Source organism: Heteronotia binoei, chromosome 2 (assembly GCF_032191835.1).
Source record: "Heteronotia binoei isolate CCM8104 ecotype False Entrance Well chromosome 2, APGP_CSIRO_Hbin_v1, whole genome shotgun sequence".
Taxonomy (NCBI): Eukaryota; Metazoa; Chordata; class Lepidosauria; order Squamata; family Gekkonidae; genus Heteronotia; species Heteronotia binoei.
In genome coordinates this window covers 203,491,990-203,513,070 of record NC_083224.1, presented here as the reverse complement: position 1 = coordinate 203,513,070, position 21,081 = coordinate 203,491,990, and the positions used below count along the sequence as shown (strand labels likewise).

General features: G+C 48.7%; 1 protein-coding gene across 2 annotated transcripts in view; it reads right to left on the bottom strand.

Moving 5' to 3' along the window:
• KDM4B (lysine demethylase 4B) overlaps positions 1 to 21,081 on the bottom strand; it is a 211,953-nt gene that overhangs the window by 16,350 nt on the left and 174,522 nt on the right. Inside the window, exons 10-13 of one of the 2 annotated variants that reach the window (XM_060232874.1) lie at positions 20,125 to 20,615; positions 11,955 to 12,078; positions 10,629 to 10,807; positions 5,044 to 5,263 (exon numbers count right to left, since the gene is read on the bottom strand). In XM_060232874.1, the coding sequence (XP_060088857.1) occupies positions 5,044 to 5,263; positions 10,629 to 10,807; positions 11,955 to 12,078; positions 20,125 to 20,615 (1,014 nt within the window). Of the gene's footprint in view, positions 1 to 5,043; positions 5,264 to 10,628; positions 10,808 to 11,954; positions 12,079 to 14,778; positions 15,369 to 20,124; positions 20,616 to 21,081 lie in introns of those variants that run through there. The other variant, XM_060232875.1, reaches the window with a different exon arrangement.

Here is a 21,081-nt window from a genome sequence, read left to right as displayed (position 1 = left end):
TGGTTTTGTATGATCTGTTTGAACTTTAGGTTATAAACAATTTTATATATTCTGATTTAAAGGATTTTATATTAATTTGAACTGATTCTGGATTTTAAAATTGGTTAAATTATATTTTAGTTATCCCTGACCTGTATAGGTGCAGAAAAGTTTTATGTATTTTATTGTATTTTATGTAGTTTAGGAGGGTTTTTACATGATGTGTTATAGTTTTTATATTGGTCTATGACCGTAATAAAAAGTTCATTCATTCATAACTGGCTCAGACCAGCGAGGGCCCATCTAGTCCAGCATACTGTGACCAACCAGTACCTCTGGAGGTCCAACAACACGGCACAGAGGCCAAGGCCTTCCTCTAGTGTTGCCTCCTGGCTCTGGGATTCAGAAGCTGATAGCCTTTGGACAGGAGGATCCCTTTAGTCACTGTGGCCAGTAGCCGCTAATAGGCCTATCCTTCACTGCCAGTAACCCTGCCTTGTTCTCCTACATGCACCAAAAGAGGCTGTCAAAAAGCAACCCCAGACGGTGGTGCAGAAGGGACTTGCATCCCAGAAGGTGGAGCTCCATGGCCAAGCCACATTTTAACATCCAAGGGAAGAACCCTCCATGTAAAATACACTCTCTCTCCACAAGGAAGCCAAGTGAGATATATATACTTCAGTTCTGCATCTATGCGGGGGCAGGGGGAATCTAACTATTCAGGTAATGCTTTTTGAGTAAGATAAAAGGCTGATGGAGATAAATCCCTGGGGCAGGAGGGGGTGGGAGGTTAAGTCAATAATACAAAGCTCCTCCTTGAAGTTTCTTCCTGCCAAGTGACAGGTCACAAAAAGGAGAAGGGGGGAAAAGATTTAACCCAGGCTTTCTGGAAAAGAAAAAAGGGCTTGGCTGTCACCGCTTTGGAAAACTGATCAGGAAATGAAAATGGAAACTGTTGCCCTTAACTGAAATATTTATGGAGCCCCACACTGTGTGAAGAGACTGTGAAATTTCAGCATCCATTTCTTGCTTCATGACCATGGGGGGAGGGGGGAAGGAGGAAGACTTCTATATTGATGGAGAACGGAAGAAAACAAAAAATACACAGAAAACAGATACACATCCAGGATAGAGGAGAGTAGGAGGAAGAACAAAGGCAGGAGGAGGAAGAACCAAGCTCCCCCAGGACAGGAGTGATCCGAGGGGCCCATCTTGTGCCTCTGCAGAGCATCACTTGGAACCTCCAACTTCTGTGGGTGGGATGTCTGGTAGTGTATTGGTTCTTCCAAGCACCTCTCCTAGATGTACTTGCGCCTTTCAGCTTAACATATAAGGAGGATATGAAGTTCCAACCTAGGATAAGCGTAGGGGTAGTACAAAAACACCTAGTTTCTTTAAATGAAACTAAGTCCTCAGGGCCAGATGAATGGCATCCAAGGGTTCTAAAAGAGCTTGCAGATGTAATTTCTGAGCCTCTGGCTATTGTTTTTGAGAATTCTTGGAGAACAGGAGAGGTGCCGGAAGATTGGAGGCGGGCGAATGTTGTCCCCATCTTCAAGAAGGGGAAAAAAAGATGATCCGGGTAACTACCGACCCGCCAGCTTGATGTCTATACCTGGAAAAGTTTTAGAACAAATCATCAAACAGTCGGTCCTGGAACATTTAGAAAGAATGGATGTGATTACTAAGAGCCAGCATGGTTTTCTCAAGAACAAGTCATGTCAGACTAACCTGATCTCTTTTTTTGAGGAAGTGACAACCTTGCTGGATCAGGGGAATGCTGTAGACATTGTTTATCTTTATTTCAGTAAGGCTTTTGATGAAGTTCCACATACTATCCTTGTTGACAAATTGGTAAAATGTGGTTTGGATCCTGTTACCATTAGGTGGATCTGTAACTGGTTGACAGATCGCACCCAAAGAGTGCTTGTGAATGGTTCTTTGTCCTCTTGGAGAGGAGTGACAAGTGGAGTGCTTCAAGGATCTGTCCTGGGACCTGTTTTGTTCAACATCTTTATCAACGATTTGGATGAAGGAATAGAGGGAATGCTTATTAAATTTGCAGATGATACTAAATTGGGAGGGGTTGGAAATACAGTAGAAGACAGAAACAGGATACAGGATAACCTTGACAGGCTGGAAAACTAGGATAAAATCAATAAAATGAATTTTAACAAGGATAAATGTAAAGTTCTGCATTTAGGTAGGAAAAATCCAATGCATGGTTATAGGATGGAGGAGACTTGTCTTAGCCGTAGTATGTGCGAAAAGGATCTAGGGGTCTTAGTGGATCATTCACTGAACATGATTCAACAGTGTGATGCGGTGGCTAAAAAGGCAAATGCCATTCTGGGCTGTATCAACAGAAGTATAGAGTGATGGTATTGCTATACTCTGCTCTGGTATGTGATGGTATTGCTATACTCTGCTCTGGTAAGACCTCACCTGGAGTATTGTGTTCCGTTTTGGGCAACACATTTTAAGAAGGATATAGACAAGCTGGAACAGGTCCAGAGGAGGGCGACGAAGATGGTGAGGGGTCTGGAGACCAAGTCCTATGAGGAAAGGTTGAAGGAGCTGGGCATGTTTAGCCTGGAGAGGAGGCAGCTGTGATATGATCTCCATCTTCAAGTCCTTGAAGGGCTGTCATATAGAGGATGGTGTGGAATTGTTTTCTCTGGTCCCAGAAAGTAGGACCAGAACCAATCGGTTGAAATTAAATCAAAAGAGTTTCTGGCTCAACATCAGGAAGAACTTCCTGACCGTTAGAGCGATTCCTCAGTGGAACAGGCTTCCCCCTCGGGAGGTGGTGGGCTCTTCTTCCTTGGAGGTTTTTAAGCAGAGGCTAGATGACCATATGACAGCAATGAAGATTCTGTGAACTTAGGGGGAGGTATTTGTGAGTTTCCTGCATTGTGCAGGGGGTTGGACTAGATGACCCCAGAGGTCCCTTCCAACTCTATGATAGTTCTCCAGCCCAGGGAAAAGCTGCATTTGCAGGAGTGCATCTGTGAGGCAATGGCTGGACCAATACTTCCAAAACTACTTCTTTACCCCTCACAGATCTTGCCTCGCCTCCAAATGCAGACTTTTCAGTCTGAAGTATCTGAAGGAGCCTGCCCTGCAATGGATATGTCAGAGGGAGAAAAGTAACCTAATAAAATATTGGACTCTTCTGTAACATATACTGTCTTGCTGGGAGCTAGCGGAAGCCTGAGTGACTGCTGCAAAAATGCCACATGGCCTCACACAGGGTTCTCCAAAGTCAGGCTTGGGGGAAGATCTTGGATCTCCCCCTTACTTACACACCCTGCTTTGGCTGATTCACATGAACCAAGGGAGTCCACACCTGCAGGCATTATTGGTGAAGGGCACTGCTGACCTCTGTACTGTTCACACACACTGTGTCTGGTGGGGACTCGGGGTGATGGTGGAGAAGAAGCCTGCTCAGCAGGAAGAAAGGGGAGGGGGAGCCAGAGGCCACTCCAAGCAAAAAGACTCTCACGAAGAGTCCTGTGGGTGGGAGCAAAACCTCCAGGCAGGCTACTGCCCAGGAAGTCATTCCCAAGGGGATTCTGGTACTGTCAGACAAAAGGGCTAAGGGGAAGGAGGGGATCCCTCACCTCATTGGTGAGATGGTTTTCCAGGATGGACAACCGTTGTCTGTCACGGAGGATGTGGTTTTTGTTGCCCCGTGGTAGTCCATTCCCTCACAGAGGACCCTTGGCTGGTGAGTCATCTCTGTGGTGGAGACTGCCGAGGCCCAGTTCTCCAGAGCATGAGGGCAGACCTCCTGAATGTGAACACCTCCTCCTGAACCATCACCATACATCAGCCACAGGGTCTCAGAAGGTGAGGGGGTTCTTTGCCTGAGGAGCTGCACTCATCCCCCTCTTACTGGGATATCTTAACACCTTCTCCTCCTGAGTTGTGTCCCCTCAAGTATTGTCTCTTCCAGCCTCCCCCATCCATGTCGCCATCCTCGCGAGTTGTGTCCCACCAAGAATCAAGAACCAGGATCTACCTCACAGCACAACATCTACCTCGTGGTGCTGTGCACACCACCTATGCAAACCTCCACCTTTATTTTATTTATATGTTAGATTTGTGGATTGCTCAATTCCTGTTACTGCAGGGCTCTGGGGGATGCACAGCACCACTGAAACAAGCCAGTTACAATAAAACCCATCAATGAAATACATTTTAGGAACACTTTAAGAACAGATGGCAAAGATTGGTACTTATTCTAGTTACAGACTGCCGGCCGCTTTGCAAATAAGCATGAAGCAGAAAAACAAGAGAGGGTGGCAGCTTGAGATGGAAACTGTCACTATCCTCAATCAAAAGCCTGATGGAACATCTCTGCCTTGCGGGTCCCCTGCAGAACTGCATAAGGTCCTGCAGGGCACTGATGGAGTTTGGCAGAGAGTTCCAACAGGTTGGGGCCAAGACTGAGAAGGCCCTGGCCCTCACTGAGGGCAGCTGGACATCACAATGCCCTTCCAGGGACGTAACGGAGAAGATGGATCCATAGATATGCTGGCCCTTGACCACTCAAGGCCTTAAAGGTCTACCTTGTAAAACAGCCACCCATACAAGAGAGCTCATTTGACTGCACCCAAGATTTCCCCATCACAAGAGGAGGAGGAAGAGGTAGAGGAGACTGGATTTGTACCCTGCACTTCACTCAGAGTGGCTTCCAATCTTATTTCCCTTTCCCTCTCCACAAGATACCGTGAGGTGGGTGAGGTTGAGAGAAATGCTCTTGAGAGAACTTGTGACTGACTCAAGGTCACCCAGCTGGCTACATGTGGAGGAGGAGAGGGGGATCAAACCCGCCTCTCCCAGCTTAGAGTCCCTGCACTTAACCCTTCCACCAGACTGGCCCTCTGGCACAGCAGCAGCAGCAGCAGCAGCAAGAGGCCTTCCAAACAATACCCAGAGGGGCACTTTCCGTACCCAGACAGAAGGCGGCTTGAAGCCAAAGCAGCACAAGGCAGCAGCAGAGCAGCGGACAAATGCCTCTGGGAGGGGATGGGGCACCGAACTGCAGCACAAACTTACTGGCGTGGACCTGCAGGCAGCACTTGGCACAGGAGATCAAGAGGCTGCTCCCGTCTTCCCCGATGTAGGAGTTGGCCGGGAGGGGCTCCGTGTTCTCGGCGCTTGATGTGAAGCACATTTCAGGGATCAAAGGCTTGGTCTTCTGCCCATGTTTCAAAGGCGGCTGCAGCGCAGAGCCTTCTCCTGAGGGGGTCAGGGTCTCTTTCTCCATCTTTAAAGCCTTCGGGGGGGGGGGGGAAACAAAACACAACTGTGCAGTTGACTCCTCACTCTGCCTTGTACAGCAAGCACCCCTGCGTCCCCCCCAGCCAGATCCCACTGCAAGAATAGTGCAGCTGCTTCTAACTGACAGATGTGTAGCATGCGCGGGGGGTGGGGGGAAAAGACATACTGCTTTCTCAGTACCTGGACTACAAGTGAGCAACAGTCATGGGCTGTTGTGCACACAGTGACTTCTGGCTGGAGAGGGCGATGTGGGAAGCAGAATATAGGGGAGCTGCACTCGTTTGCAGGAAGGGTGGGATATAAATAAAAAGGAAATAAATATATAAAGGGGAATGGGAAACTCAGTAGGGCAGATCTGGCAAGTGCAGATGGAGTGCAATTCCTTCGGTTTGGGAAATAGCTATTGGAAGTGGCAGGCGAAGTGCACCAAACACCAGGGAAAGAGGAAGGGAAATGGCAGGGTGGCGAGGAAGAGGCGGATGAGAGCGAAGGGAAGGCCGGCGGGCTTCACCAGAGAATGGAAAGGGCTTTGGGGAGAGACAGGCTTGCTTTGACTCATAGAAAATATAATTCATTTATACCCTGTGTTTTAATCCAACAGGGACCCAAAGCAAATTACATCCTTCTCCTCACCTCCATTTTATTCTCACAAGAGCCTTGTGAGGTAGGTTGGGCTGGAACCCAGTGAGTTTCCATGGCAAGAGTGGGGATTTGAACCTGGGTCTTCCAGATCCTAGTCTGACACTCTTAACTGGTACACCTCACTGGCTCCCACACTGGACATGCCCGTCTACTCAGCATTCACATACGCAGAATCCCCACCTCCACCAGCTCAGCACCTGAACACCCTCTGCTTCTCTCAGACAAGCCGCTTCTTCGCCCTCTGCACTCTTTTGCAGGGGTGGTCACAGAGGGTGCAATGCTCACCCAAAGAGCCATTTTGGCAAAGAGAAGAGATCAGTTCATGCAAGGGCATGCTCTTGTGTATGCACCCATGGAAAGCAAAGGATGGCTGCTGCAGGACAAGGTGTGAGCAAAAGAGGCTGACAACCACTGGTCCCCAAGTAATGCAGGGAGGCTTTTCCTCCCTTCCCCAAAGGGAGGGCATGTAAAATATCTCAAGGTGGGGATGAGGCAGAAGGAGACCAGTCCAAAGTCTCTTCTCTTGGCACCCTCTCCTGCTTCTTCAGCAAGATTTTCACTCCAGAAGAGCATGCCAGGGTCTCTGCTATGAAGAGCGGAGCGGCTAAGATGAAAGGGATGATAGACAATGAGGCAGTGACCACACTCTGCACAACACTCTAATCCAAAGGCTTTACTCTTCCCCAGTTCTACACTTCAATCATCTAATAAACCTGTGCTGGTAGGGCAGAGAAGATCCATCTTGTTCCTGCTTCAGGAATGGAGATGATCTCCTTGCTGCTCACCTGTATTTTGCCACCAGCGGTGACTGGCAAGATCAGGGCTCCCCAACATGGTTCCCATCAGAACTGCCCTTGGTGCCTCCGAGCTTTTCAGAAAGTGGTGGGGGCCACGGTAAGGCAGAGCTTGTTATCAGCTGTCCTCATTCTAATGCAAATGTTCCCCACTGGAGAAGGACCTGGGCTTTCCTGAGCCAATGCATGGTCCTCTTAAGCGGTTCAGCCTCTCCTTCTTCCCCGGAGGTGTGAGGAAACAGGTATCCCATTTGGCTCCACTCTTGTGGCAGCCATTTGGAGACAGTGCTCACCACAGTCTCTCAAAATACCAAAGAAGGCCCCAAAAAGGTAGGGGATCCCTGGACTAGATGTTCGCAGTAGTGCTTTCCTCCAGTGCAAGAGAAGCCTCTGCATTAGGGGGAGGGTTCGTTACATCAGAGGAAAACAACACTATCCGCAGGGTGGATCCAGCCCTTATGCTTTCAAACAGGCTGGCCCAGAGGTCATGCTGGACACTCCCCAAACCCCCAGCAGACAGGAGGAAGCTGGGAAGCCCTAGCCCTGGAGGCCTGTTCAGAACAGCTGTCACACCGTCCTCCCACTGCGGCAACATCTCTGTTGGGTGGGTCCTTTGATCTGACCCAGCCCAGCTCTTGCAGATGTTATCAACTCTGAAACACAGAATCCTATAAAGGATTTTGGCTAAGGCTTGCCCTTTGGGGCCTAAACTGAAGCAAAAGTTAGCGAGGATTAGATTTGTTGCTTTAACTACCTAGCACTTGGCAACCGTTGCTAAGCAAAATTTGCATTTCCCCCTGAAAAAAGGCAGAAGTTCCCAGAACTTGAAATCCCAGCAGCACCTTCTAGTAATCAAGGAAGGTTGGATTGTGCCCAGAAAACACATCCAAATATTATCTGTTATTTACTCTAATGATTGGAAAATTAAACCCAAATTATGGAGAAGTCTTCTGCTTCATCTCTCTGTTGCTGCTACACGTGCTGTGCGTCTCCCAGGCGATCATCAAATTTGGGTCCAACAAATTAACAACAATTTAAAAAGCCAAAACATACAGCTCTGGGGCATGCCTGATTACCTAACCTCAGACCCAGTTTGCTTCAGACATTGCTTGGAGGCGGGCAGGCAGGGGCTGCAGCTGTGTGGCAGGTGAAGTCCTCCACATCTTCCACTGAAAGGGTCTCTGGCACCAGAACTGAGGAGGAGAACTGTCCCTAGCTGGAAGCGCCAGATGTTGATATGTGCATGATATATTGGGATAGGGTGGGACTGCTACTGACAACCACTCCTCCTCCTTGAATTCTGGAGAAATGGGTTGCAGTTAGAGAGGCAGATGTGATGCCAGTCAATGGAAAAGTAAGATCGCCAAAGAGTGTGGCATTTAGCAAAGAGGCAAGGGGCACACAAAAGGAGGCAAAAGAGGATCTGCATATTGCTGAGGCTGCTGGGGTGAGCAGCTTAATGCTTCTCTGTGTCCTTGGCACAAACACACATCACCTGCGCTGCTACTAGTGGAGGCTGGCCAGACTTTCAGGGTGACAGGGGAACCACTCACCTATAGGGAGAAAGATGCTAAAAGATAGTAGGGGCAGCCTAAAATCTCACAAATCCTAGTGGACCAAGTTGGTTTTTTTTTTGGGGGGGGGGTGTTGGTGCCACCTATTTCAGGGATGTCAAACTTACAGCCCAGTGGCTGCCACAGGTCTGCCCAGGGCTTTAATCAGGCCCACAGCTCTTTCCTCCCCACCCCCCACTGCCCACTCCTGTCCTCACCCTTTGAAGTGCCAAGGTTGCTGAAGTTCCCAGCTGCTTCTGCCTTGTCTTTGTTCTTCTAGGCTTGCCAAGTTGCAAAGAAAATGTGGAACGGATTTTCCATTAAGGTTTGACACCCCTAGCCTATTTACTTGTTTATACTATTATATTTATAACCTGCCATCCCCCGCAAATGGTCTCAGGGGTGTTCACAACAAATTTTAAACAGAATGAAATATTTTTTAAAAAACAGTCAAACAATAATCCAGTTTTAAAAATCCCCAATGGCATAACCACAAGATGGTGAACGTGTTACGTGTGCCCAGATGGAACAGTTGATTGGGGCATGGGTGCTAAGCACCATTAAGATGGAACGGAAGGGACAGGTAGAGCAGGGGAGGCCAGCATCACTGGACAGCCACTGCCTCACCCAAAGGCCTTGGTGGAACAACTTTGTCCTGCAGACCCTACAGATCTGCAATAGGTCCTGCAGGACCCCGATCTCACCAGGCTGGTGTAGCAGTTAAGTGTGCAGACTAATCTGGGAGAACTGGGTTTGATTTCCCACTCCTCCACATGCACCTGCTGAGTGACCTTTGGTCAGTCACAGTTCTCTCAAGAGTTCAGTCAGAGCTCTCTCAGCCTCACCTACCTCACAGGGAACCTGTTGCGGGGAGGGGAAGGGAAAGGAGACTGTAAGCTGCTCTGAGACTCAAGTGAAGGGTGGAGTATAATCCAATCTCCTCCTCCTTTTCTTTCCACCTGACCAGGGCCAGAGCCTTTTTGGTTGAGGTTAAGTGGAGTCTTTGGGGCTGGGGACACCAGAAGATGAAGTGCAAGGCCTGTCAGGGCAGAGTCAGTCCTGCAGACATGATGGTCCCGGACCACATAGGGCTTTGAAGGTTAATACCCTTCACTGTGCACTATAAGCAAATGGAATCCAGAGATCTGTAATGCCTTGCTATCTTGTTCACACTAGAGTCAAATGCAGCTCAAGTGCTGGAACATTTCATTCTAACATCCTCCCACCTAACACAGAAAGACAATGCCTGTTCAGGTGCGGCAGCCAGGAGTATGCGGCCCTGGCAAACATGGAGCAAGCCGTAGATACCCTCTAGGATGTTGCTGAGGCATCCAAATTTCTGCATCTATCCGCCTATCGCAGGGGCCCCTGGGAAAACCATCTGCTTCCACTGGAAGGCCCAAGGCAGAACACAGGAGGCAGCTGAAACCTGCCCAAGATCTGATGAGCTTTTAGGGAGCAGTACAAAAATAAACAAATTCAGTGTGGTTGGTTTCACTGAATTTTGGGGTAAGGGGAGCAAAGTTCACAAAGATAACCCCCCTTTTCAAACAAGCGTTTCCAGAAGTGCCTCCCTGAATGAGAGAGCTCAAAGATTCAAAAGCAGTGACTCACAAATGCTCATACCCTGCCCCATATTTTGTTAGTCTTTGCTACTGTGCTCTTGCTCTTTTCTCCTGCTACTGCCATGAGGGTCTCTTGTCATGGATTTGATTCTCTTCTTGTGTGGGCTTACTGTACCTACAGAAGGTCCATGCTTGGCTTATTATCACTAGTGCTTGCTTTTGCATGTTTTGTCTGTACCTCTAGATGTAACCACTTCTGCCCTGGGAAAGAGCACACAATGGTACCAAGATCACTCTGTGCAACAGAGAATGTACTTTCATTTTGGCTCACAGCTGGAATATGGGATGTTTATGAAGGGAAGGGAAGGGAAGGGAAGGGAAGGGAAGGGAAGGGAAGGGAAGGGAAGGGAAGGGAAGGGAAGGGAAGGGAAGGGAAGGGAAGGGACATACAATTGGTAGATTTTGGCACTTAGCTGTTTGAATGTATAATGGGTAGACCCAAAGCTATAACTGTAAGCACCGTGGTCTTGAGCCTCATTTTCAGCAAGAGGAATCTTGCTCTCTGCACCTGCCAATTATAAATCTACTCTACCACAACCTGGGAGTTGGTTATTGATGAGGACTGTGCAGAACTTGATAGTGACAGACAGACTAACACGGCTGCCCATCTTGATCTATCTGAAGAAGTGAACAGTGACTCACAAAGGCTCCCGCCCTGCCACAGATTTTGTTAGTCTTTAAGTTCCTCCTGGAGACTTGCTCTTTTCTACAGCTCTGTGCCCTGCTGAGCTGAGTGGCAGCATTACCTGATCATAGGGGTAGAAGAGGGTGCAGATAGCACAGTATGGTTCACTCAGCGCAGCAGCAGCATTGAACTTCCTCTCCGCTGTGAAGCTGAGTGCTTTGTTTTTCCACTGGAGGGAAAGCAAGGACTTCAGTGGTTCAGGATCCCCCACATCCTCTTCACCAGAGAAGGGAAGAGTTTCTGAAAAACAAGAAAGAATTCCAAATGAAACAAGCTGGCAGGGGCAGCCATCCCAGACGCAGCGGTGCCATCGCTAAAAGCAGGGCAATTTTGAGCACCAGCTGGCAGAACCATTCTGGAAGTGCTGCAGCAGGCAAGTCCCCTCCAAACCCCATCAAAGAATGAAAAAGAATTAAGACTGCAGTGACTCAGTAGCAGAGCATCTGCTTGGCATGCAGAGGGTGCCCGGCATCTCTGAGAGACCTCTGCTTGAGACCCTGGAGAGCAGCTGCCAGTCGGAGCAGATAATACTGCTGACCTCAGTGGTCTGACTCAGCATAAGGAGCTTCATGTAGGGAGGGGGCTGTGGCTCATTGGCAGAGCAACTGCCTGGCATGCAGGCCCTGGGTTCAGTCTCTACCGTCTCCAGCTAAAAGGATCAGGCAACAGAAGGACCTCCACTTGAAATGCTGGAGAGCTGCTGCCATTCTGAGTAGACAATTGCGACCTTGATGGACCCAAGGGGTCTGATTCATTATCAAGGCAGCCTGAGACCCTGGAGAGCTGCTGCCCAGCTGACCATGATGGACATTCACAGAAGAACTTCATGTGTGCACTAAGGCTAGGGGATGTGTCACCAGGACACGCACCAGGACACATCCCTGAATGCTTCAGAAATGTGTACACACACACCCCACCTGCCTTTTCACCTGCTGCACGGTGATCCTGTCAACACCTGCAAGAGACACTACATTCAGGCCTGCTTGCATTTCCTTGATGGGGAGCAAGAAAAACCACTGTTTGAGGGCCACATTTGACAGCTCTGCAGCTTTGGACTCTGAGAAGTAACTGAGCTTTGTGTTGAGGCTGCTCTCTGGGCAGGAGGCCAGGCCTCCTGTGAGATCCAGTGAGCTGATATGCTCAGGGACAGAAGCAAGTCATAAAACTCCAGAAATAAGACATTTACTAAGAGAAAAGTCGGCTGCCAGCTGTTCCTTTCATTGGTACATGAGTGCAACGTGGTCAGTTCACAGAGCTCCTGCTGTGAACCAGTCTGGCTATCAGAGAGCTTCTCCAAGCCTCTTGCTATAAAGAGCAGGAGACAGTCCAGTTGCCTTTGGAGAGGGGCTGAGACCATCCCTGTGCGTAAAAAGCCCTGGTCCCTTACCCTCATCACTGGATGCAGCTTCCTGCTTCACCACGGACAGTGGGGAACGTGTGGGGGGCTTGCCTAGAGGATGGCGACGGCTCTTCTTGATCTCCATCTTCAGTTTTGAGAAAGTGGAGGTGGTCTAGCAAAACACAAACACCAACCAGAGACACACATGGTTACTTGAAATATCCCATAAACCCCTTAACACGTTTGCTCTGCAGTAGAATAAGTGAGCAGTGCCCTGTGGGTCAGAACCCAAGAAAATAGAGCAGGCCATGACCTACCACTGGGAAAGATTAAACTAGAGACTGGATCCCATACATTAAAGCAATTTATATACCATTTTTGGCATAATTCAGTTCTTTTCTGCTAGTGATGAAAGAGGGGAAAGGCCTGTACAGTCCCCTTTAACATCCTAGATTTTCTTAGGAAATGGGCCAGATGCTTCCCACACTTCTCTCAACCACCATGAGAACTAGAAACAAGCTGTTTTTCAACTGAAACAGAGGGATTTCGGGCTGCTGAATCAGATACCAAACTCAAAAAGAGCACAATAGTCCATGCAGCTGTGAGGAGGAAGACAATTCCTCACCATCTCTGGGAGGGACAGAACAAAACACAACTGCTTTCAGTCACCACAGAGGGGTATTGAGAAAGTAACAAAGAGCTATTTAAAAATAACAAAAAGAGCCTTTAAAGAGATGTAGCAGCACTTTAGTGGTAAAACTGCTGGAGGCATGTGTTGGAAAGGCTCCCCCAGGCAAGGTCAGATGGGCATGTGACAGGGACAGCCACCTGGCCTGATCCATCCCATCGCAAAGTCTGTTTTACCTCTGGCAGGACTGACATCCGGTGAAAGGCTTGCCTGCAGTTTCACCAACTGCCACTTTGAAGTCAGGGAGTAATTTTTCTCCAGGCCAGTTTTGCCAGGGATTCTGGGGGATTTTTATTCTTCTCTCCCCTGCCCCATATTTTGGACTTGGAGCAGGGGTCACCGGGGTGTGTAGAGGGGAGATACTCATGAATTTCCTGCACTGTGCAGGAAGTTGGACTAGAATGACCTTTGAGGTCCCTTCCAACTCTATAATTCTATGACGGTTGTTAGTTAACAGGCCTTCCGTTGACCAGGCAGAGTTTGCGCCCCATTGCATCCCCCCTCTTTTCCACATAGGCTTGTCTCTCTTCTGCCTCTTTTGAAGGTGGTCTAGAGTATTCAGACACTGTCACAATGATATGATAAAACGCATGCAATATCACACCTACCTGCTCATACACATCCACTTCAATTTAATATCATGGAGCCAACAGTGCGAGAAGTGCTTTGTCAGAGACAGGTCTGCCTAGTAATGGAGGCTCAACGCTGCTAAAACCTCTCTAAGGAGCAAGTTATGCGGAAAGGTTGTGCTTTATATTTCTTGGGTCTGTAGCAGGCCACCTTTGCATAATCCAAACTCTTTGTACAACACAGAGAGGAAAAAAAGGGTTGATCCTTCAGAAACCAATTTATTGTTTGTTTTCCAGACTGTGGAATCAAAGAAATTCATGGAACAGTGATGGAAGCCACTGATGGACACAGAAGCTGCAGAACTACGCTGCATGTACAAGATCACAACTTTTTTTAAAAAAATCTTTTAAGTAGTAAAGCCAACCTGGAATTTATTGCAGTGGTCTTGTTCTCAAAATAACTATTGGAAAAACTTTCACCGCTGATTCTCAGGTCTAATTCAGAAACAGCAGCGGAGATCGGAGATTTGTCTTTGGACTGGTACTCCTTTAGATTGCTGGTTCCCATACAAAAAAAATATTAATTCTAGCCTAGCCTTTGGCCTGATATGTCAGTTTCTTTTTTCTTTTGAACAGAAAAGCTTCCACTCCTGGGAACCACCAAAGGCTATCTAAAGTAGTACAGCCTGAAGAGGGCTTGGCTATCTCCAGCACCGCTTCTGAGAGAGAACACCCCTGCATTTGGGGAGGGGCTGGGTTCATGGTTGGTGTTCTGGCATTTGGAAAGAAGTTTTGCCTCAATATGAGTCGAGACAGACAATATAAAAAAAGAATAATTCATGATTTAATTCATGGTTATCAGCTTCATCCTCCAGAAGTAACAGATTTTGTTTCCAAGGAATTTTCATGTAGTTGCATCCACACCCAGTTTGTGGTCTGTCTACCTGCTCATTTATTCCAGCATTAAAAACACCTGAACTTGACTGTGGCAGTGGATACATTTGTCCACCTCTTTTATGCTGCCAGTTCAATGAATTCATTGAACACTTCATATAATGAAGTCCCCCTCCCGCAAGCTTTCCTCTTCCCCTTCTTCCTTCCATTGCCCACACAGCACAGGGCCACCTTCAACCACTATGTTTTAAGAACATCAGAAGAGCCCTGCTAGATCAGACCAATAGTGCATCTAGTCCAGCATCTTGCCTCACACAGTGGCCAGCTAACAACAGAGCTCAGAGGCTGAGGCCTTCCCCTGATGTTGCCTCTTAGCTCCTTGTAATACCAGTACACAGACTTAAGGAAATACAATTATATCCTGGGACATCAGCACCTGTGGAAAGTAGAGAGCTTCAGGGACTGCTATGGTCAAAACTGGGCCACAGATATCCAGCTTGAAAATAGCTACTTAATACTACGGTAATAATGCCAGATCACATTACGAGCTCTCCATCACCACGACACCTAGGGCTGTTTTGCACTATGGTTGAGAGAGCTCTGGAAAGACAAATACAGACAATCCTTCATCCAATGATCTCCAAGTGACAACAAGATAACCCCCAGAATATCAAGAGAGGGCACAAAGGAGGGAATCACAAATACAGAAACAGTTAAAATGAAAACAAGCCATTTTTATTGCCACAGGCACAGTATAACCTGGCCAGTCTGCCATATGGCATCTGCTATCCTCATGTGCTGGCCAGCAGCACACACACACACGTTCTCCTTTGGCATCATGTACTTAACAGTTCGCAGTACAGAGTCTGGTCTCTTTGGGGGTTCAGGCACAGCGTGCTGGGAGAAGTCTTGGGCAAGGAAGCCAACAGCCCGTCTTTACCGTGGCACTACGAAGAGCCAAAAGCCATTCAGCAGTGGGGTAGGAGTGCAAAGAGACCGCCTCCATTAAGCCCCCAGGATCTTGTTGATTTCCGACCGGATCCTCCTCCAGTCAGCTGCCACTATGTCCCAGAACTGCTGGTGCAAAAGGCGCCTCAAACGGGCAACCACGTTGCGTGGCAAAGCGCGCTTGCCTCCGCCCCCGCGATAGCTAACAGCACCTCGCCATCGCTGTAGCTCATCCGGGGGGACCATCCGGGAGAACACGGCCGCAGCATACCGTGCCGGCTTGCCGCTAACTCGCTTGAACAATTCCCGCCTCTCCCTTTTGGGAATCCTCCACAAGGTGATATCGTCCGAGCGTAGGGCAGCCTGCAACAGGGTTAAGGTGGGTTACTAACATTGGCACGAGCAACCAGATGCAATGACATAGCTCAAACCACTCATCCCCGAAGCCTGGTGAGCACTACAGGTTTAGACCACCTTGTTCCCCTTTCTGGGGCTGAGAGTGGTAAAGAATTTACAATTCAGCACAGGAAAAACAGACATCATCATCATCATCTCATCTTCCTCTTCAACAGGTTTTTTGGGCTGGGAAGAGCTGCCAAGCTTCCATCAAGAGGGGTCTTGCTCCAACCATTGCTACAGCAGCTCTGCTCTATATAGACGAATCCTTTCCCAACAACAGACCCCTTCTCAGAATTCTGAGCTCTCCACATTTGTTTTGCTCCATCAAGTTTCTAGGCATCATGGCTGCAGAGAAAAGTCTGATGCAATCTATACTCCTTATGCCTTTACATTCCTTTTGTGACTGTAGTGTTCTCTGAAAACCCAGGTGTCATTTAAAAGGATGCTAGATTTAAAAGTGAGGCATCAGTTCAAAGACTGGACTGGGGGACATGCAGCCACAGGCTGGAATTCATCGCAGCTACTACATAAAAAAACTGGAAGAGGCCTGCTGGATAAGACCAGGGGTCCATCTAGTGCAGTATCCTGTTTCAGACAGTGGTCAACCAGTTCCTCTGGAGGGCCAACAACAGGGCACAGAGGCTGAGGTCTTCATAAGAACATCAGAAGAGCCCTGCTGGATCAGACCAGTGGTCCATCAAATCCAGCATCCTGTCTCACATGGTGGCCAACCAGTTCCCCTGGACGGCCAACAACAGGGCATAAAGGCCAAGGTTTTCCCCAGTGTTGCCTCCTGGCACTGAGATTCAGCGGTTGAGTGTCTTGCATGTAGAGGGATCCCCTCACTCACCATGACTAGTAGCCACTGACCGATGTCTCCTCAATGATCGCCTAATCCCCTTTTTAAAGCTGTCTGTGCCTGTGGCCATCACTACATCCTCAGACAGCAAATCCTGCATTTTAATAATTGATAAAAGAAGCACTTCCTTTTGTCCATCCTGAATCTACTACCCATCAGCTTCACTGAATGCCCTCAAATTTTAGTATTTGGGGGGAGAGGGAGAAGAAGGCCAGTTCAGAAGACCGTGCAACACCATTTGCTCAATCTGAATCCACCCACCTTTTCCCACCTCAGGAAAGGACAGAGGGTGAAGATCCTGATGATGATGCCCCCCTCCACCCTGGCAGATACCTTTCCCTTCCTGTCTCCCCAAAACCATATCTGGAGGGCTAGGGCCCTGCATCTAGAATTTCCCTTGGGGAGATGGCAGGACAGGAAAGTCCAGGGATACCAAGTCCCAAGGAAGTTACTGGGCAGGGTTTGGAGTTCGCCACAGCAGAGCTTCCTTTTTTTTATGCATGCCATTTATTTAAATTTGTGCCCAGAAGGTAGGCTTGAACTTCTCTAAGGGATGGCTGTGAAGCACAGTCTCTCTCAGGCCATGAGAAAGGTTTAGTTGCAAAAGAAGACAAGGAGAAAACAAGCACAGGCATCAACCTTTCCAAGTCACTCCCACACCCCTCTCTGTCTGGGGGGGGGGGGGGGGGGACAGTGGCTGTCTCTGGAGTCACTGGAGAGCGAAGGCTGGTTTCTGGGTCAGCACAGCAGGACAAAGACAGAGTCAGACGAGAGGCTCACAGACAGGAGGAGTCTGCCTGAGGGGCTGCTCAGGCTTCCAGGGCATCTCGACAAACCCTAACATGCCACACAGCACTGGGTCTCAAGGCAGGTTCACGATGGCCATGAAATGCTAGACATGCATACATCCAGGAAGGGGTCCCCCCCTTCCTTAAACAGGAAAATCCACAGCATGCTCCCCGCTTACTACCCACACCTCCTTGCTGCCTTTCTTCTCATCCCAGAGTAACAGCTGGCAGTGTATGGAGTTTTTAAACTGGTTGCCATTTTCCAGACTGCATGCCCAAGCCCAGTGTCCAGAATCTGCAGCCACCACATGCATTCTGGGAATTCTTGTGAGAGGGCCTATGTCTGGATGACAGCCAAATTAAAAAGCAAAGAGATGGCAATATCCAAGTGCCACTGGGCTGTTTATTAGGAGGTCAATAGACTGTCTAAAACTTCTCCAACCTGCTTTTCAAGCCAAGCACAGGAAGCACAGCAGGGACTGAATGCCAAGGACAGCAGCACCCACTGCAAAAACACACCGCTTGTTAACTGCTTAGATTGGGCTTGCCTGGCCTATCCTGGTCAGTTGTTAACATGTGACTAAGTATGAGGAAATTGCCGCACTTCCAGGAGAAAGCCCCGTATTTCCTTTCTGACCACCTCACTACAGCAAGTAAACTAACCACAGGACAGCCTGGAAAAAATTATCATAAATCCCTAGAAGCTAGTCATCGGACTTCAAGGCAGGAACCCATGGGTGCCTTTGTGACCCTGAGCAGTATGGTGTTGCCGCGAGAGGCAGAGCCAGCCACATCTTTCCTTCAGCTAGACCCCAGAGATCTTTGTGATGGGCGGGCAGCTGCTGTCAAAGCAACATCTTAAAAAAATCTGCACAATCATTAGCTCCACCTGACCCATCCTTCTTTCTAGAAATACTCGGCGGATACTAGGGAAGGTATCAGTGAGCACCGTGGTACCCACGGACACATCGCTGAGACCTCTCCTGCAGAAATTTACCCACTGAAACAGACATCAGCCCTTTTACACAACGAAAGTTAAGCGATGAACTAGAAAGTATGCTATGTGCCCCAAATGAAGAGAAAAATGGTGACTCCACTGTGACAAGAAAGCTAAGTTTACCCCACCTGATCACCTGGAAGAGATCTTCTGCTGCCATGGGTGATCAGGCTAATTTTGGCTTTCAAATCTGGACTGGGGTGGGGTAGGAGAGAGAATCATCCATTCCTCTGGGTAATAAATGAGGAGTTTTGAGTCGTGATATAAACACTCCCAGGTCAGCAGCTGAAAGGATGATGGCTCAACAGCTCTGCAATCGCATGAATGACTCAAACTCCTTATGGTTTGAAATGCCAGAAGAAACTGGTCACTTGACTAATGTGGCATCTTAGGATGCCAAATATCAATTATGGTCTAGAACAGGAGCTCTTGCCACAAAATTAGCAGGTCTCACTGGCCAGAAAGTGGGACTCTTGGAAACTTGGGCTCAGATCTGCCTTCCACCATGGATTGGATGCCTCCATTCCCCATCAGGAAGAGCAGTTGACTCTCTCACAGAGATGCACCAAGAAGCAAACAAAAGAGTAGACGGTAGAACGATACTGAACATTTTCAAAAAGTCAAGAGATGCTGCAGCAGGTCTTGAAAACTCCTTTCTAATACACTAGTCTTTGCCAGGAATTTCTGGAGGCACAGCCCTCCCCATCACACAACAGAAGCCTCATCACACAAGCTGGAAACAGAACTAATTGCCGGGGGGAGGGGGGGCTTGCAGTCTGCATCTGGAGATGCACCAGCACACATCCATGCCAGAACACACATATGATCCAACACAACCTGCCCCAGGTGCAACAAGAAATTTGGTATCATGAAGGCAGCAATGTCAGTTTGGGATTCCCGTACCCCACACCAATCCAGCTTACAAAAAGGGGGATCGGTTTGCTCCACCCAGCCCCAGCCACAGCCCACCTGATTCACAGGAGTTCACCCTTCCTGGTCTCCAGCCAACCATTTGTTGCAGCCCAATCAAAGACAGCTCTAAGTGGACAGGGAAGACAGGTTCAGAGAAGCAGAGAGAAAGAGAGGACGGTAGAAGAGCAACACACATTCAGGAAGAAGGCAAGCCAGTCCTCCGAAGCATGATGGGATCTCTCACGTTAGCAGCCCACAACACTGTCCCCTGAGCAGCAGCTACCCTTTAGTGGCTTTTTGCAGGAAGCTACAACTGAAGGATGTGTGGTATTACTGTTTGAGGCTTCCACAAACATGTGCTGGTCAACTGTCAGAAAAATCCTGGGGATTGTCAGGGATTGTTCTGACACCATAAACAGAAACGGGGCCGACATTAATAGTTAGGGATGCCAGAAACAGCAGAGGGTTGTCCAACAAGGGCTTCAGCAAAGGTAAGACGGTAAATATTTCCCCCCAATCAATTCCAACATCTTTATTAAAAACTGGGAAGTCTGACCATTAATGAAGAAACTGTGGAACTCACTACCTTTGCCCGGAAACAGAGCTAAGCCCAACCAGAACAGATCAGGTGACAAGGCTGAATTAAACAGATTAAGCAGCTGGGTTCTGATTACAGATCAAGGTCTAATTGCCATGTATGAGCTGGAAAGGTGTCCTCCGCCAGTTCAGGCTGGGCACTGAACCTTGCAGGATAGTCTTGCGTGGTCAATGCAAATCTGGAGGGTTAGGGCTGAGTGAGGGTCATTGTATTTATTTATATTTATATTCCACTTTTCTCACTTGGACTCCAGGAGGATTACATAGAGTGAGTCAATATAACTGATGGATGGGACAAATAATCAGGGCTGAAATGCATCCATGCCCACAGATCCTTCCACACCCCACTCCTCCCCCCGCCCTGCCTTATTATCTGTTCTGCTTGGCATGGCTGACCAATGGCTGAAGCCTCCTTCCAACTTCAAATACAGAAGCTGCTGCTGCGCCTGCAGCAACAGAAGGTTTCAAAGGAGGAGGACCATCTCTCCCCAGAGCACTATGAAACTGTTCCACTCAAGCAGCACTAGAAGCCACTGTTACACAGTCCTCGCTCATGTTGACCCCTACCTGTAATTTACTGGGCTCAGTGGGTCCCTCTGTGTTGTCTCCTCCTCCGCTCTCCTCGTCTTTTATGCGCAGATCCACCCCCTGCTCCTGCGTGAGGAACTTCTCAAAGATCTGCTGGCAGGACATGCGTTTCTTCTGACATGAGGACTTTCGGGGCCGCTGAACAGGGTAAAGCTTTTGTATTCGGGGATGAGTCTTGGACTCCTCCTCCTTGCCAGGGGTTTCAATAGCCAGGGGATCCAGGGCGGGCATGGGCGGGGTGCTTTCTTCTGTGGAGGGAGATTTTCGGGGCTTGGCCTGTAGCCTGTCTCCCTCCAGAGGGGCTTGCAGCTGCCGCTCTTCTTCTTGTCTGGAAGGAGAAGGCTGTGGCAGCAACAATGGGGGCAGGAGCTGCTGCAGCGGGAGCTGGGGAGGCCGGGACAGGGGGTGCTGCTGTTTCTTCTTCCTCTCCCCTTTGACTTTTGGGGTGCGGCTCTTCGGCTTACACTCTCCTACAGTAACAAAGAAAGAAGAGGGTCAGTTCCAAAAAGGGCTCCTGCAAAAACCTGCATGTGGCCAATCTTTCTTGTACCATCAGAAGCAGAAAAACTGAGAAGCAACCCAGGTTCCCTCTAAACTCCCAATCCAAGCTTGACCTATTCCACAGTACCCAACACCATGTGCCATTGAGAGGGAGAGAGGAAGAGATCTCAGAAACCAAAATATTTTTTGAAAAATGCAGGGATTCAATGGACCAGATAACCAATCTCTTGCAACCAATGGGACAGATGCTGATCCTTCTTTGGCTCTGGGGGTGGTAGGGGCAGTTTTGCCCCATAAATTAGACATGTACTGCTCTCACCCCAGGCCCAGATGACCCTCCTGACATCAACCATCCTCATGCCATGCTGCCCACAAGCTCAGGTTTGGTCTCACACTGTAGCCTTGCACTATGGAGAAGGTGAAGATGTTTGGGGA